The 14,180-nt window shown below is 38.8% G+C and overlaps 1 protein-coding gene across 4 annotated transcripts in view; it reads right to left on the bottom strand.

Annotated features, from left to right (window-relative positions):
• Window positions 1–14,180, bottom strand: part of SH3BP2 (SH3 domain binding protein 2) — a 36,362-nt gene that overhangs the window by 16,760 nt on the left and 5,422 nt on the right. Inside the window, exon 2 of one of the 4 annotated variants that reach the window (XM_085577620.1) lies at window positions 12,286–12,382. Coding sequence is in view for 2 of the 4 variants with exons in the window: in XM_021550693.3 (XP_021406368.3) it covers window positions 100–209 (110 nt within the window). In the remaining 2 variants the exon portion in view is untranslated. Of the gene's footprint in view, window positions 1–99; window positions 410–12,285; window positions 12,383–14,180 lie in introns of those variants that run through there. The other 3 variants (XM_021550696.3, XM_021550693.3, XM_021550695.3) reach the window with 3 other exon arrangements.

Below are 14,180 nucleotides of genomic sequence, written 5' to 3'. Positions count from 1 at the left end.
AAGTATTTTAGCTCAGATACCATGTCCCACTCTTAGCTGCAGTCTGCTCTCAACCTGAAGAAGAAAGGATGACAAACACAAGCCACAAGAAGCACTAACCTGGTGACCTTGTCCGACCGACACATAGTTCTTCTGCAGACAGTTTCAGCGAATGATTGTTTCCTTTGTGATGACAAAGCCATTAACAACTTATGACCCCTCTCAGGCATGGCAGGAACATCCCTGCACCTCTCCCGCGTTTGGGTACTCCCAGGTTGAAAGCCACAGCTGCAGCTGCCGTCTGCTCAACACACAAAAGGAGAAGAAAGCCTGCCCCAGCTGCTTGTGCATCTGCAGTGCACTGTGGCCAAAAGTGACGCCAGGCAATGACTTGTTTCCTTTGTTACTTCCTGTTCCCCCCACCGGCTGCGGGCAGCGCTATCTCTGTCAGATCTCCCAGCTTCCCAGACAGGTTATAAATCAATTCCCGCACAGCTCCAACGCCCGGCAGACATCGTGCTAGAAAGCAGAGGGGATTTTCCAGTGCTCACTTTCTTCCTACGCACCTTTCAATCAATCACTTTCCTATGGGAGAAGAAGAAAGTCGTCCTTTTTTCTCCCAATGTGCTGGAGCTCCCGCTCTGGCAGAGACACGGCTCAGAAATGCTGCCCGTGCTTCTGAAGAGCCTGTGCCTCAGCTACTTGCACTGCACCACAGAACTGTAAGTATTTAACCTGTTTTCTTCCCCACAGCTGGAGCTTCTCCTTCCCTCTTCAACCCAAGACAATCAAAACAGCCATCCTGAAAAATTCTGCAGCATGAATATGCTTTAGAACAAGTCTGGCCGGTATGGTTGATGGTACACAAACCACAAAAGGCAATAAAATTCAAATTCAAGAGGTTGACAGTGCACAATTGCTCACAAGTATCGCCAACCGATAATGAATAAATGTAATTGATTTACAATTACTTTCATCTGGCGTTCTTAAAAGGATTCAAGTGTTTCACTAACTTGTCTAGATTGAAACAACATTCCAGGCTCAAAAGTTTGAGCACGACAAAATCAACTAGCAAGTTTCTGAATTATGGTCAAAACATCTATAAGTATGTCAAGAAAAGCTTACTTCACATATTTCGGAGGAAATAGCCATAAATCTGTATCCCAAAATAGAAGGAAGAAGTCTCCATACAACATCTCCTTTTGTAAATGACCCAACAGTCAAAGCACAAAAGAAAGTAACATTTCAGAAACTGCTCACGGCTGTATGGGCTAGAAAAACCAGCTCTCCCACCATAGGGCACCCATTTGCACTCCTTCCATTGCCAGGCTCTATAGGAAGGGAAACTGAACCATAAATACCACACACCTGCTGTTAGCCAAAAGGATCTGCATATCAGAACAAAAGATCCCAGTGCTCTGCAATAAGGATCAATACCCAGTTGTCTCAGTGGCTTGACAGATTTTTCACACAGAAAGTAATTACAGAGGACTAATCTCAGTGCTTTGTGAATTAATTCACTTGCTTTATTTGTTACAGTATCCGTTACTCATTTAAGGCCCACTGCTCTAAATCTATCTTTCCTCCCTGAGTTCTCTTTTATCTAAGTATACTCTTCTGAGTCTGCATTAGCATCTTTGCAAGCTGTTTCTCCAATTTAGTAAAAAAAAAAATAGATTTAGAATGACAGCACTTGAGTATATGCAATACTGGAAAAAATACTTCAGTTCCTCTTTCCCTTTTCTGATATGACACACCTAACTCCTGGTTTTCCCCTCCAAACTCCACGACTTCTACTACCACACTCTTTGGCCTCAACATTCTCATTAAACCATGCCTCTTCATCCAACACATGTTCCTGAGGTACTGCTTTTCCCCTCTCACCTTTCTCATGCTGTACTCTCTCTCTTTCCTAATTTTAGTACTCAGAAATGAAGCAGAATTTTTCATTTCAAGTTCCAAGATCCCATTTTGACTTCTCTGGTGATTTCCAACACTATCAAGATGGTCCCAGAGTCAGAACAGAAGACACTTCACACACACACACACAACAGGTGTTCCACCAAGGAACAACCAAAGTTTAGATGTTTCACAGTTTTGGGAGACTGCAAATTCAGTTTAGCTTTCTAGACCAAACATTCACCATAAGGATTGTATTTCAAAATTGCAAATAAGGAATCTGAAAAAAACATGAAAACTTTATGGATTTGATTGACATGTCCGCCAGGGAAGTGAAAGAGTATTAAATAGAACCTCCTTCCCAAAGCAAAATTCTATTAGGCATAGACCTTTGGTATAAGGTTTTCAGATTAATCTTCATTGTCCCCATGAAATCAGTGGTGAGAAGCAGCCTTGCATCAAGCTGGCCTAGAAAGAATTTCACTCCAAAAGAGATACTCCATTTCTTTCTAAGTTATAAAGTATCACTCAGACTTAAAAGGAAGAACCAAAGCATCTGAAACCAAGACTTGGATTTCATTCCAGCAGGGCTGCTGCCTGAGGAAGTCAGCCAGTCTTCCCTGCCATTGTCAGGAACAGTTCTTGCTGGCAGACCAAAGCAATCCTACCAATCATTAGTTAATGGGATGTGAGGGCACAAACACACATGGCAGAACACTGTCCTTGCTGGTATAAATTCACTTGTCTCACCGCAGGGCTGAGCTATGTCTGCAGTGGGAGCACTTCCTCTTGCTGACAAATTTACAGGAAACTGTAAGAATGGACTGCAAATAAAAACAGCACAAGAAGAGCACAGCAACAGGCAAGGCAGAAAAATCAACAAAGTGCTAAAAAAAAATAAAATAGCACGAACAACACTTTCTGTCAGCTCAGAAGTTAAGTTCTACTCAGAATAATGTAAGGTTTCATACATTATATATTTCCATGGAAGTCCACAGTATAATAAAGCATTAAAAAGGGATGAACAGAATGTGTCCTAAATTTGAGTCAGGAGTAGATTATTAGAAATGTTAGTATTTTATTAATTCTACCAAACTAGTTTAGTCTCAAGCTTCTAGATGATAGTGGAAACACAGCCATTATATTGGGAGATAATGTATTTGTCAGCTGCATGATTCACAGCTGCAGATTGTAAAAGAGCAAGTGTAAATTACTCGCCTGAATCCTTCATCTATTAAGTAAGGCAACCTTGTAAAATACAAATAACCATCCATCAGAATTACTTCTGCTGGGTGAACTGCATTGTTATCTTTATAAAAAAATTAAAAGATAAACCAGCAACAAGGAAATGAGGCCACAACTTACAAAAATCCTCTTTCACTGTCAAAAGAACTCCTATACTTTAAATTTTAACCATCATCCCTTCCTTCAGCTTACTTCAGAAGACATGAAGAAGTCCTGATAATATTTTTACTTATTTGTTACATATACTTAAAATAGGCAACTGAAGTCCTCATAATATAAATTCAATCAAAACCCAAAAAACACTTAAAGTCAGAAAGCTTCCAAGTTTCTACTTATACCCTAGTGGCTCTTAGGTTCTAAACATCTATAGACATATTGTTGGCTTGGAACTTCAAAAAATGCCGGCCAGTACTGGTCTGCAATAAATAAGCCATATCTCAGAGAATGAGCATTTCAATTTTAAAACAAAGTTGTAACTTTTCATGACTGTCTCATCAAGCAGTTTGGCACACATCCTAGAAGATGATGACATGATTTTGATTTTGGGATACAGTTAATGTCATATATTGCTCAAAGTACAGCTACAAAGTACTGGCAGTTCATGCATAGCTTCTAAAAAAGTAAATTAGATTGAGCAGCTGGAAGACAAGAACCATCTGTAAACTCTCAATATAAGAACTTAGATTCACTTATACCAGCCAGCCTTGAAAAATAATTCAAGACTTCATATTAATGTCTTGTAGGGCTCCTCACTCCCAAAAAAACAATGGGGGGCTGGATTGTGTCCAGAGAAGGGCAACGGGGCTGGGGAAGGGTCTGGGGCACCTGTGAGGAGCAGTTGGGGGTGTTTAGCCTGGAGAAAAGGAGGCTCAGGGAGACCTTCTCACTGCCTCCAGTTCCCTTTCAGGAGGTTGTAGCCAGGTGAGGATCAGTCTCTTTTCTCAGGTACCAAGGAACAGGATGGGAGGAAACAGCCCCAGCTTGTGCCAGGGGAGATTTAGGTTGAATATTTGGAAATCAATTCTTCACAGAAAGGGTTGTCAAGCATTGGAATGGGCTGCCCAGAGAAGTGGTGGAGTCACCATCTCTGGAGGTGTTTAAAGAATGTGGATGTGGCACTTGGGGACATGGTTTAGTGGTGAGCAGGCGTTGGTGCTAGATTGAAATTCAAGACTCAGTGATCTCAGAGGTCTTCTCCACCCTAAATGGTTCTATGAATTAAGACCAGTACAGCTGTTTCAGCATAATTTTCAATGTGGGCAAAATTGTTATGTGTAGCTTTTCAAGTTTAACAGATTTCTACTAAATCAAAAGGCCCCTCAAAACCCCAGGGAGTTAACTGGGTCAAGTCTGTGCCAGTCAGATCACACCAGTAACATTTGGTATAAACAACACCTAAAGTAGAAGGCAAGTCCTGAAGATGAATCGAAAGGCAGCAAATTTTTTTTATATAAATTCAGATACATTACCAACACTCCATTTCCTTTTACTATTGAAAATAAATGAATCTTCTTTGTTCATTTTAACTGTTATTTATATACAAAGTCCTCATACAAAAGACTGTAAATGTCTATGGCTGTGATTAACTGCTCTCATCACTGCTTGTAGAACAATTTAAAATAGAACATAGGTTAAAAAATTATGTAACTAGCAGAAGTACAAATATGATTGCCAAGATCCTACTCCTGAAGACAGCTGCAAAGGGAGTTTCCCCAAATACACATAGATACTGAAAGTGGGAGTTTCCACAAAAGATTTATTTCCTTGGCAGAAATATTCAGTTCCAACAATTTTACTGCTAGGCTGGTTTGTGATTAACTGCACACAATTCTATCACTAAGGTACACAAAACTGATATATTAGGAAGCACTGTTGGACTCTAAAATAATTTCTGCTTTGATGTCAAAACAATGTTAAACATGTTAGCTGGTGGACCATTGAATTTTAGTAAAAGCAACATCTAACTAAAGGCTTTTAGAAAGGTACTGGAAGGAGTCAAATATTTATTAGCGATTTTAAAGCATATCTGACAGGTACATTTAACCAGCAGGTATCTTGCCATATGACATTAATTCTGTTGTTAGGAAAGACTTTTTCGCTCTTAGAATTTTACATATATTGATTTTAAGTACATCAAGTGTCCAAAAGGAAAAAAAAAGAAAAGAGATTTAATTTTTTTATGATACTAAGTCATTCTGGCAAGACATACAACATCCATGGGTTCATTGTATACTGTACTGGTACAAGACTAATGTAACTGAGATCCAAGACTACTATAGCTAAAGAGAGTGTTTTTTCTAAAGGAATACGCAAATCAACAATAAAATTACTGAATATAAGCAATTTTAAAACATTCCTGCAGTTGGATATTAGAACAAACAAAACCACATAAAGCTTATAATGTCCTTTTGCACGCCTATCAACAAAAAATGCAGTGAGTCAATTCATAAACCCACTGACCCCAATAACAAGCTACTAATTGAATCAGAAACAAACGCAGTAAGCCCTGGTTTAGAGGAAGCATTTGGTCATGTCATTTTTGAGTCCTTCAAGCCTGTGTTTCCCTCTCCTGGTGGCTGCAGGAACCTTATGGTTAAGTAAATATACCTCTTCAAGCAAAAGGCTGTAGCCAGCACCAAAGAGGAAGCTCTACTTCTGCTAGACCCTGAAAAAACAAAACAAAACGAAGATTTTCTATTTTTGTTTTGCTTGTATAGAGACTATAAGGACACAGTGTAACTGCAAAGACTCACTCTGTACTATACTGCAGTACAACACAGTAGGTGGTGCCAGGCTTTAAATAATAATGCAGTGAAGCATCTCAGAGCTTGTTGTTCTCAGACTTGGAAACTCTGACTATGAACCAGAATATCCAAATAAGCTAATAACCATGCAAGTGTGATTTATAGAATTAGAAGGCCCAACTGGGTTGTGTTACTAATGGACTGTCCCCACCTCCAGCAGCTTTGAAGCTCCCTGTGCTCAAAGCCTGATCCAGGTAAGTAGGTGCACCAGAAACATGGATTCCTTGTTCCAGTTACTGTTCCTTTTTAAATCACCATATTAACTTCTCCAAAGGATGTGGTAAAGCATAAGTATTTTACCACTCCCACCACACAAAACACTGGATCAAAGGACTGAAACAGGTAAGGGCATGGTTGACAATAACTAGAATTCAAGGCTACCGTGTATTTCATCACTTTTGGTATATATTACCTTTGGGTTTAGGCGACTTTTTGCTTTGTTTTGGCTTTTTTTAGCAAGTACCACCAGAAAGAAGAAACTCTATAAGCTTATGCTTACTTTCTACAAAAGATGAATTAAATTATAAACACCACATAATGTGTAATTAGGATTTCAAGTGAAGATTTTAAAATTAAAACAAATGTACACTGCAAAGCTGCTCCAGAAAGACAGCAGTAAAGAAACAGTTTTAATCTGGAGGACATGAGAGGGGACAGTCAATTCATATCACATAAAATAACCATAAAATGTATAATTTCATCCAATGAGCTTCTTTTACAAGATAATTTGGACAATGGCCTTTTCTATTATAATTTCTTTATGGAAGTCACTACTTCCTTCAGAAGGATGACTAAAAAGAAAGAAATTCACTCCCCCTAAATCTTGTGTAAATGAACTCCAACAGCAAAGATTATCCTGACATTAACTCAAGTCTCCAGAGCTGTAGAACTGCATTCAAAAATGAGCTCACACAGGGCTATTTTCAAGCACAGAAGACAGTCATATGCAATGCTTCATAAGACATGAACAACAGTCATATTTCACACCACAAACCAGTTTGCCTAATCAAACATATTACTGCCATGGTGCCAGAAGTTTGCAGCAAGGCTTCCAAATAGGTACAAACCCCTGGCATAATATTATGAAAATAAACTCCTGACAGTAAGATAGAACAAAGGCAAGGATCCAAAATCCAAACTCTAAATTCTTACTTCCATCTAACCTTGATGTCATGTAGCTCTTCTCATATCAGCTCCTTTCCCGACCTGTCCTGTATGCCAAGACACAAGCTTTATAAAGGTGTTTATCAGAGTATAACTTCTTCATTCTGGAGAAAGGACCTCAGAACACTACATATAATGGGAAAAGATGCAATGGGACAGCACATGTAAATCACAACCTTTCCTAGATTGGAAACCATTAATATTTCAGAGAAGGAAAACTAAGGAAAAAAAAAAAAAACACTGTAACACATCTCACTTAGTGCAGAGTGAGATCAGATTCCAAGACATCAGTCTCTGGCACTTTAAAATTACTCCAATAAGCCCCTGAGGTGCAAATTCTTAGGCTAGAAGAATATTCTATACCTGTGCCAAGTTCTTACACTCATCTGCAAGCTCTCCTCGGATCTGACTCCATACAGCTATTCCTATTGTCCCATTAAGTGAGCTAAAAAAGGAATCTGTAAACAGGAACACTAATTTTAAAAGATACTCCCACTTCCTTCCCATCAAAACTTTTAAAATTATTACAGACAAAATTTTAATCTAGCAGGAACCTGGAATATTTTACACCCACTCTACAGTCTAATTAGAATATTCCCTCCACTTATTTAATTTTAAGATGCTTCTAGGCATCACACTAACCTATCCTACCATAGAGAACTTGCTTATTTTCAAATCCTTTCTCAAACACCTTATAGCACTGCCTATTGCTTCCACTCTCATGGTCAAGAGTGGTCCAAAGGTCATTTGTCTGACCCCTGGTCTCATTGATTTTTCACCACTGAAACAAACTTTTCTTTATTACAGACTGAAAAGAAACATGCACACACACACATAGGGAAATACATATATCTACAGTTCTTAAAGAAATGGTGTATGCTATGAATGTCAGCAGTTCTATTCTTGGCAGGATGAGCTCCAAAGAATACATTGCCTTTGTGCACATTCTTTTTATAATTCCTTTGAAAAGCTCTTTCAAAACAGTGCAGTGAGACTCTTTACAGAGATGACCTGGTTATGACAGAAGGGCTCCTTTACAACCTCTAAAATCTTATATTTATGCACTGCCTGGAACTAACAGTCATTATGCCCAAGGAGTCTGAATAGCACTCTCATTTCCAGGTTTTGGTTCTACACAGAATTTATATGGAGCATATAACATTTCCAGCAAAAGCTTTTGCACGATTTACAGAATCTCTTCCTGCTATACACATCCTAGATATTTTTAAGGCATTCTAAATACAAACCACTTCTTGTACACAATGAAGAATTGAAGCTGGATTTCACTTGCACAAAGGAAGTTCAGAAATTTAGGTCAATGGGATTGGTCCCATTTCAACATAAGTAATCAAACCTGACATCTTTGTATAGTAAACATTTCATCTAGACCCAAGCCAAACAACATCACAGATGCATTGATTCAGCTGTGGGTGTTACTGTTACCACAAAATAAAAGATCTACAAAAGCTGAACTTTACAGGAGGAAAATACTCTTTCTACACATTTAAAAAATATTTAATGCTATTTGTGGTATTTTGTTTAGTATATAAAATCATACAGACTGATCCACTTTAAATCCTCTAAAGAATTGCACATAATAACTCTATCAAAGTGTAGCTGCACTTTGTTAATTGTTTATCTCTACAGCCATAAAATAACTCTCAGCTTTGGAGGTGTACCAAAAAGCATTAAAAGAACATTACACTCTGTCCAAAAAGCCCCCTCTTCTTCCAGAAATTATGTGGCAATCTTTCATGCATTCAAGTCACTTATTTTTACATAGTAAGACACTGTATCAATGAAATACGTTTCCAAGATACAGCAGAGCTAATTTCCAATTCCTGTCAGCTACATCTCCAACAGATCAAAACCTAACAAGCCCAACACTTCAAACTACAGTTATCCCATTACATACTTGAAAAAAAATTGTCTACAGACTTCTATGAAAAATTTCTAAATTTGGCATCATCACAGATTAGCAAAGATTGATATAATCACAAAATCACTGTAGGTCAGAGCCATTGCTCCAGTACCACTTTCTCTCCTGTGCAGTCTACCCGAGAACCAGCAGCTGGCACAGTACAATCAAGTGCAAATACTGCACTAGTTATAGTTTAACTGGATGTGGAAAAATAATCCTTTAGTCAGCAAGGACAAGAGAATTGTTGAAGAAGAGTTCTTACCTGTCGTATACCTTGGAATTTTAAAACTCTTTTTTTTTTGCTCCTTCGGAATGCTGTATTGGTTTTCTTTATTATTTTTCATTCCACTTGGCTGGACAGCAAATTGCTCAGTTAGAAATCACAAGGAATCTATTCCCCAAAACTCGCCATTCATTTGACATTTTGGCTGCCCTACAGAACACTACCATCAGCCCTTTTCATTCCAATAGAAGCACCCTCGTTTCTAGAGGGAGCTGAAATGTGCAATTTTGTTGAAATGTGCAACATAAACCCACTAGACTGTAGGTCACTAGGGTTAAACAGTGAATAGTGATACAGTTTCTCTTCTTAAAACAGGATTATTATGAACACATCAGGTTTATACCAGCTTTTTATGTGGACTAACAGCTGAGTATCAGGCCAAGTTCATATGTGGTCTTTGCCTTCAAGTTGCTCAAAACTCTAAAATTTCAACAATAAGAAACTAAGGGAAAGGAACTCTGCCCAATGCCATAGTAGCTGTAGAGCTACTAAGGACTGTGGGGGGAGACAGCTTTCTCATTTCTGTAAGAATGACACTTCAAAGTCCTGATTCATGTGTCAGGTGTGTTTCTTCCACATACCTTCTCAATTAGCATAGATTAGCAAGCACATTTAGACCAAAATTCTGGTAAGGCCATGCACTTTATCTCCCAAGGGCTACAAAAATTAAAGAGCACGAATAATATGTGGCAGGCAAATTACTCAGTATGTTGACTAGGAAGACAGAAATGGTGCAGGCACAGAAACAAGGATTAATTAGCTGCATCTAGTTAATATGTTTCCTGCTATCTAAAATGGAAGAGAACACTCCAGGAAAGAAGGGAAATGTGTAAATTTGCCAAACTAAGAGCTTCAATCCAAAAGACTTCTGTTTGCTAGATTTCACAGCAAAGACACTGCTGCAAATCCTTTCTGCTTGTCCTCTCAATAAGCAAAGTTTGTCAATCAAGTTATTGACACATCCCTTGGAACAAGACCTCTAACTCAGGAGACCCAGCTCCCAGTTCAGCTGCCCAGCAGAGAGCTTCCTACAACCAAGTAATTTTTAAATACCATGACACTGTTGTAGCCCATTAGAACAGCAATTAGTACATCTTTAGTAATTAACAGATTTGTCACTAAGCCCTTGCCACCTGCCAACCCAACTCTGCTGGGGAGCCAAATCCATGAGTGCAAGTGCACAGGTGGCATCAGCAGCACTGTGACACCTTTCTCTCCCACTAGCACATCTTTCTACTCCTGGCAGTCCTCTCATTCCTCTAGGACCAGTGAACAAAGCAGAGAAGCCACCAGCCAGCAGGGAGGAGAACAAACACAACTGCTGTCCACTGAAGGAATGGGGATGCTGTGCAGCCATGGAGAAACAGCCTGGCAGCAGAGGCACAGCAGGCACTGTGCCAACGTGACAGACAGCTTCCAGACTTAATCACTTTGGTATCACCTAGTACTGTATGCTTCTGCAAACATGATATTCCATCTTATCAGTGTTGTTTCCATCATTGTGAGAAAGCTTAGCTGCACCTCAAAGCAAAAGATGTGAGATTGAACACATCCACACATCCCTCTGACAATGCCTCAACTGGCCTCGTCAGGCACTTGGCTCAGTGGCATTCTGAACTACTACAACCTTCTGCACAACAGCTGTGCCATTTGCCAAGGGACAGAAATAAGGGCTTTTCCCTTTTTTTTTTTTTGGAGCAGGGAGAAGAAGGCAGGAGACAGATGACTCACTAAGGCTTTGAGTACTGAAGGAAAAAAAATTTCACTGTGAGTTCTTCCCATAACAGCGTCCCACAAATACAGTAATTTCCTCTATGTGGCTAGAGAATCGTTTGGCTATCCAACTCTGTTCTCCTCTTCATGTTCTTAAACATGAAGAGTACATTTAAAATATTCCTCTTTCTTTCCAAATTTCCCATCCTTCCCCACTGCACAGCCACACAACAAGTATTTATCTAGCATAATCTCAGCAGTCTGCCATGCTTAATTTACTCCTGAGTAAGAATACCCACACAAGCTGATGGATGGTGGGAGTGGAATACATTTGTGCCAGACTATGCATCATCTTATTATTTGTTTGGGCTCTCCTAAACCCAGGATGACAACCCTGTTCCCTATAACCTCATTATTTTTTTTCAAGATCATTTTCTTCTTCCAGCTTTTTAGGAGGAAGAAAACTACTAAGCTTATAGCAAGACTTGTGTGCCCCTCCTGCAATGGGTGTTTTTTCTTCTCAGAAAAGCCTTTCTAGTTAACATTCTGATGAGTCCTAATGCAAGGCTCCAGTTACATACTGAAGGTAAGGATTCTTTCCTAGACACCAAGCAGAGATTGCAGAGGACTGATTGTCCTCTGCTCCTGTATGTTGGTACACCCACTTTGACAGCAGAAATTGTATTTCCCCACAGAACATATACAAAAGTCTGTATAAACAAATCCCACTTCACTCACTTAAAATGCACAGTGCTTTGGAAACATGCCTACCTGGCACCACAGTGGAGTCTGATTAGCTGACTGAAAAATTACAGTGGAAAGCTTGAATGTTTAAACCTGACTGATTAAAGGCAGTTAACAGCTGCAGATGTTCAGCAGCTGTGCAAGTCAGGTCACTTTTTCACCCATAGTTCAAAGTACCTTATTTTGATTAGTCAAGTTTACAGATCAGTTTTGAATTAGCTAGTTATAAGTTTTTCATCTGCCAGTAGGACCTGTAGGCTCATAGTCCATGTTTCTTTGTGCTAAATTTCTCTTTACATCATTGACAGAAAAAAAAAAGCTAATCCTTCCAGGAATAGGTACAAAACAGAACAGAAAGAAAGATGGGAGCTCTTACTCGAGTTGAGGTGTCTAAGGTGTAGTTTTATCACTATAAGGAATACCAGAAGCTGACTTCAGTACACGTTTGGTGAAAACAGTGTGACTACAGGTCTGTGTAAAAGGTTTAGGAGACATTACACTTCAAGTAATGCAAACCCAGAGTTCAGCCATACCACAGTACTCTGAGATAAGAGATGCTCCACTTGAGGAAATACCTGTCCTGCAGTCCTCACGCATTGAACTGAAGTTTCTTCAGAGCTCCAGCTTGGTCTAGGAGTAAAAAACAATTATGTGATATGTTGTAATAGAATAACTGTTATGCAACATCAAGGTAATGATTTACTCTTTTTAGTAGTGTTGTCACAAGATTAGAGACTAATAATTTAAGCCTGTGCTGCTTGGTTGCAGGAACTAGCTCTGAAGGGTAAATATGGTCTGGTTTGAACACCAACCTCAGCACTTGGTTGCACGCAACTTCTGATGAAGTTAAGGGGAACTAGGTAGAGTTTGAGGTGGAATTTAAACCAAAGACTTTAATTTTATAGTAGAGTTTTAACAAGTTTTTACAAATACACCAATAGAGAGATTGTCAGTCACCCAAGCTGAGGTTAGAAGTAAGGTAAGTCTTGTAGAATCACGTAAGAGCTAATAAAATATGAGATGAAGGACCATTTCAAAGAGATTTTGACTTGCAATAAGATTAACATGAAGATATTGAAAGAAACCACAAATAAAAATATAACTGCTAATTCTGTGAGTATTTTTAAAAATCTATATTTGTAAAAACAACTGTTTCCAGAATCATGATTAATGTCTGCCGCTACAGTAGCTTAATTTAAAATTAGAACAAGGAAACAAAGCTTCCTACAAAACCACTATTTTTCTGTCTTACAAGACATTTCACAGACAAGACCCAGGTATACACAATACTCTACATCCACCTCTCTTCTTCCTTTTTCATTACTAAGCCATTATTACATGAAAAATGAAAATTAGTAAAACATGTTTTTACACTTACTAAAATCTGTTTTGGGATCTGAGATGCTGCCCTGAAGTGCTGCATTAGTAAAGAAAAAGTCATCTCACTGACTGATTTCAGCAGAGTAAAGGTCTGCTGGAGAGTAGGAAGCTTATTTGTCTGGAGAAGAACTGAACATGGAAATGGGAACTGACATGTTAAGTAAGATTTCCCTTCTCCAAGGGTTCCTGTTTTTCACTTTGCATATTTTTAAATTAAAAACTCAATGATAATAAAAGATGAAGCTGTCATTTCTGTTGAAGAGCATTTAGAATTAAGTTTTGTTTTTGTTTAACAATTAATTATTAAATTGCACAACACAGGTTCATGGTTTACCTAAATAGGAATGCTGCCAGCTAAACTAAACCTGACCTTATATCCATCTGTTACAGCAGAATTACACCAAAAGATGTAGTTCAGCTGGCTAACCTGAACAGTGAGAAAGTATATTTACACTGAGTTACAATGCAGTTCAGTGCACTGAAGTCTAATCTAAATTCACATTTTTGTCCTTTAAGAGAGAGAACCCATTCAAGCAGACTCTATTTCCACCACCCAGTACGTTTTTGTTTCATTTTCTTGACCATACAAGTACAAAGCTTAGGGATATTAAATTCTCCTACTTCCTTCTACAATTTGCTCTCCTCTTATTTACTTGGCTACACTTCAAAATGAGAAATCTTTTGCCTTTAGTCATGTCTGTTATGCACAAATCACCTTTCATGATGAGTCTTGCAGCACACTTCCCATCCTCTCTTTTGTCAACATTTGGACAAAGAAAGATCTCTGAGCTAACAACAGTTCCAGACATGCACATGGGTGCCACTGCCTCCCAGTCCTTTCTTTCCAAGCACTGCCAGAAGCAAGAATGAGGAATATCATTCCAACTCCAAATACAGGTTGCTTTCCTACAGCAAGTTGGGACTAATCCCTTCACTGGAACTTGGTAACCTGTCTTAAACCAAGTGCTGAGAAATGACTCAGTTAAGACAGGAGATGAATCCGAACATAGAATACTAACAGCCAACTCTCAGAACAGCATATTTAAGT

Source organism: Lonchura striata, chromosome 4 (assembly GCF_050655825.1).
Source record: "Lonchura striata isolate lonStrDom1 chromosome 4, ASM5065582v1, whole genome shotgun sequence".
In the NCBI taxonomy this organism is placed as follows: domain Eukaryota; kingdom Metazoa; phylum Chordata; class Aves; order Passeriformes; family Estrildidae; genus Lonchura; species Lonchura striata.
This window is presented reverse-complemented; position numbering and strand designations above follow the sequence as displayed.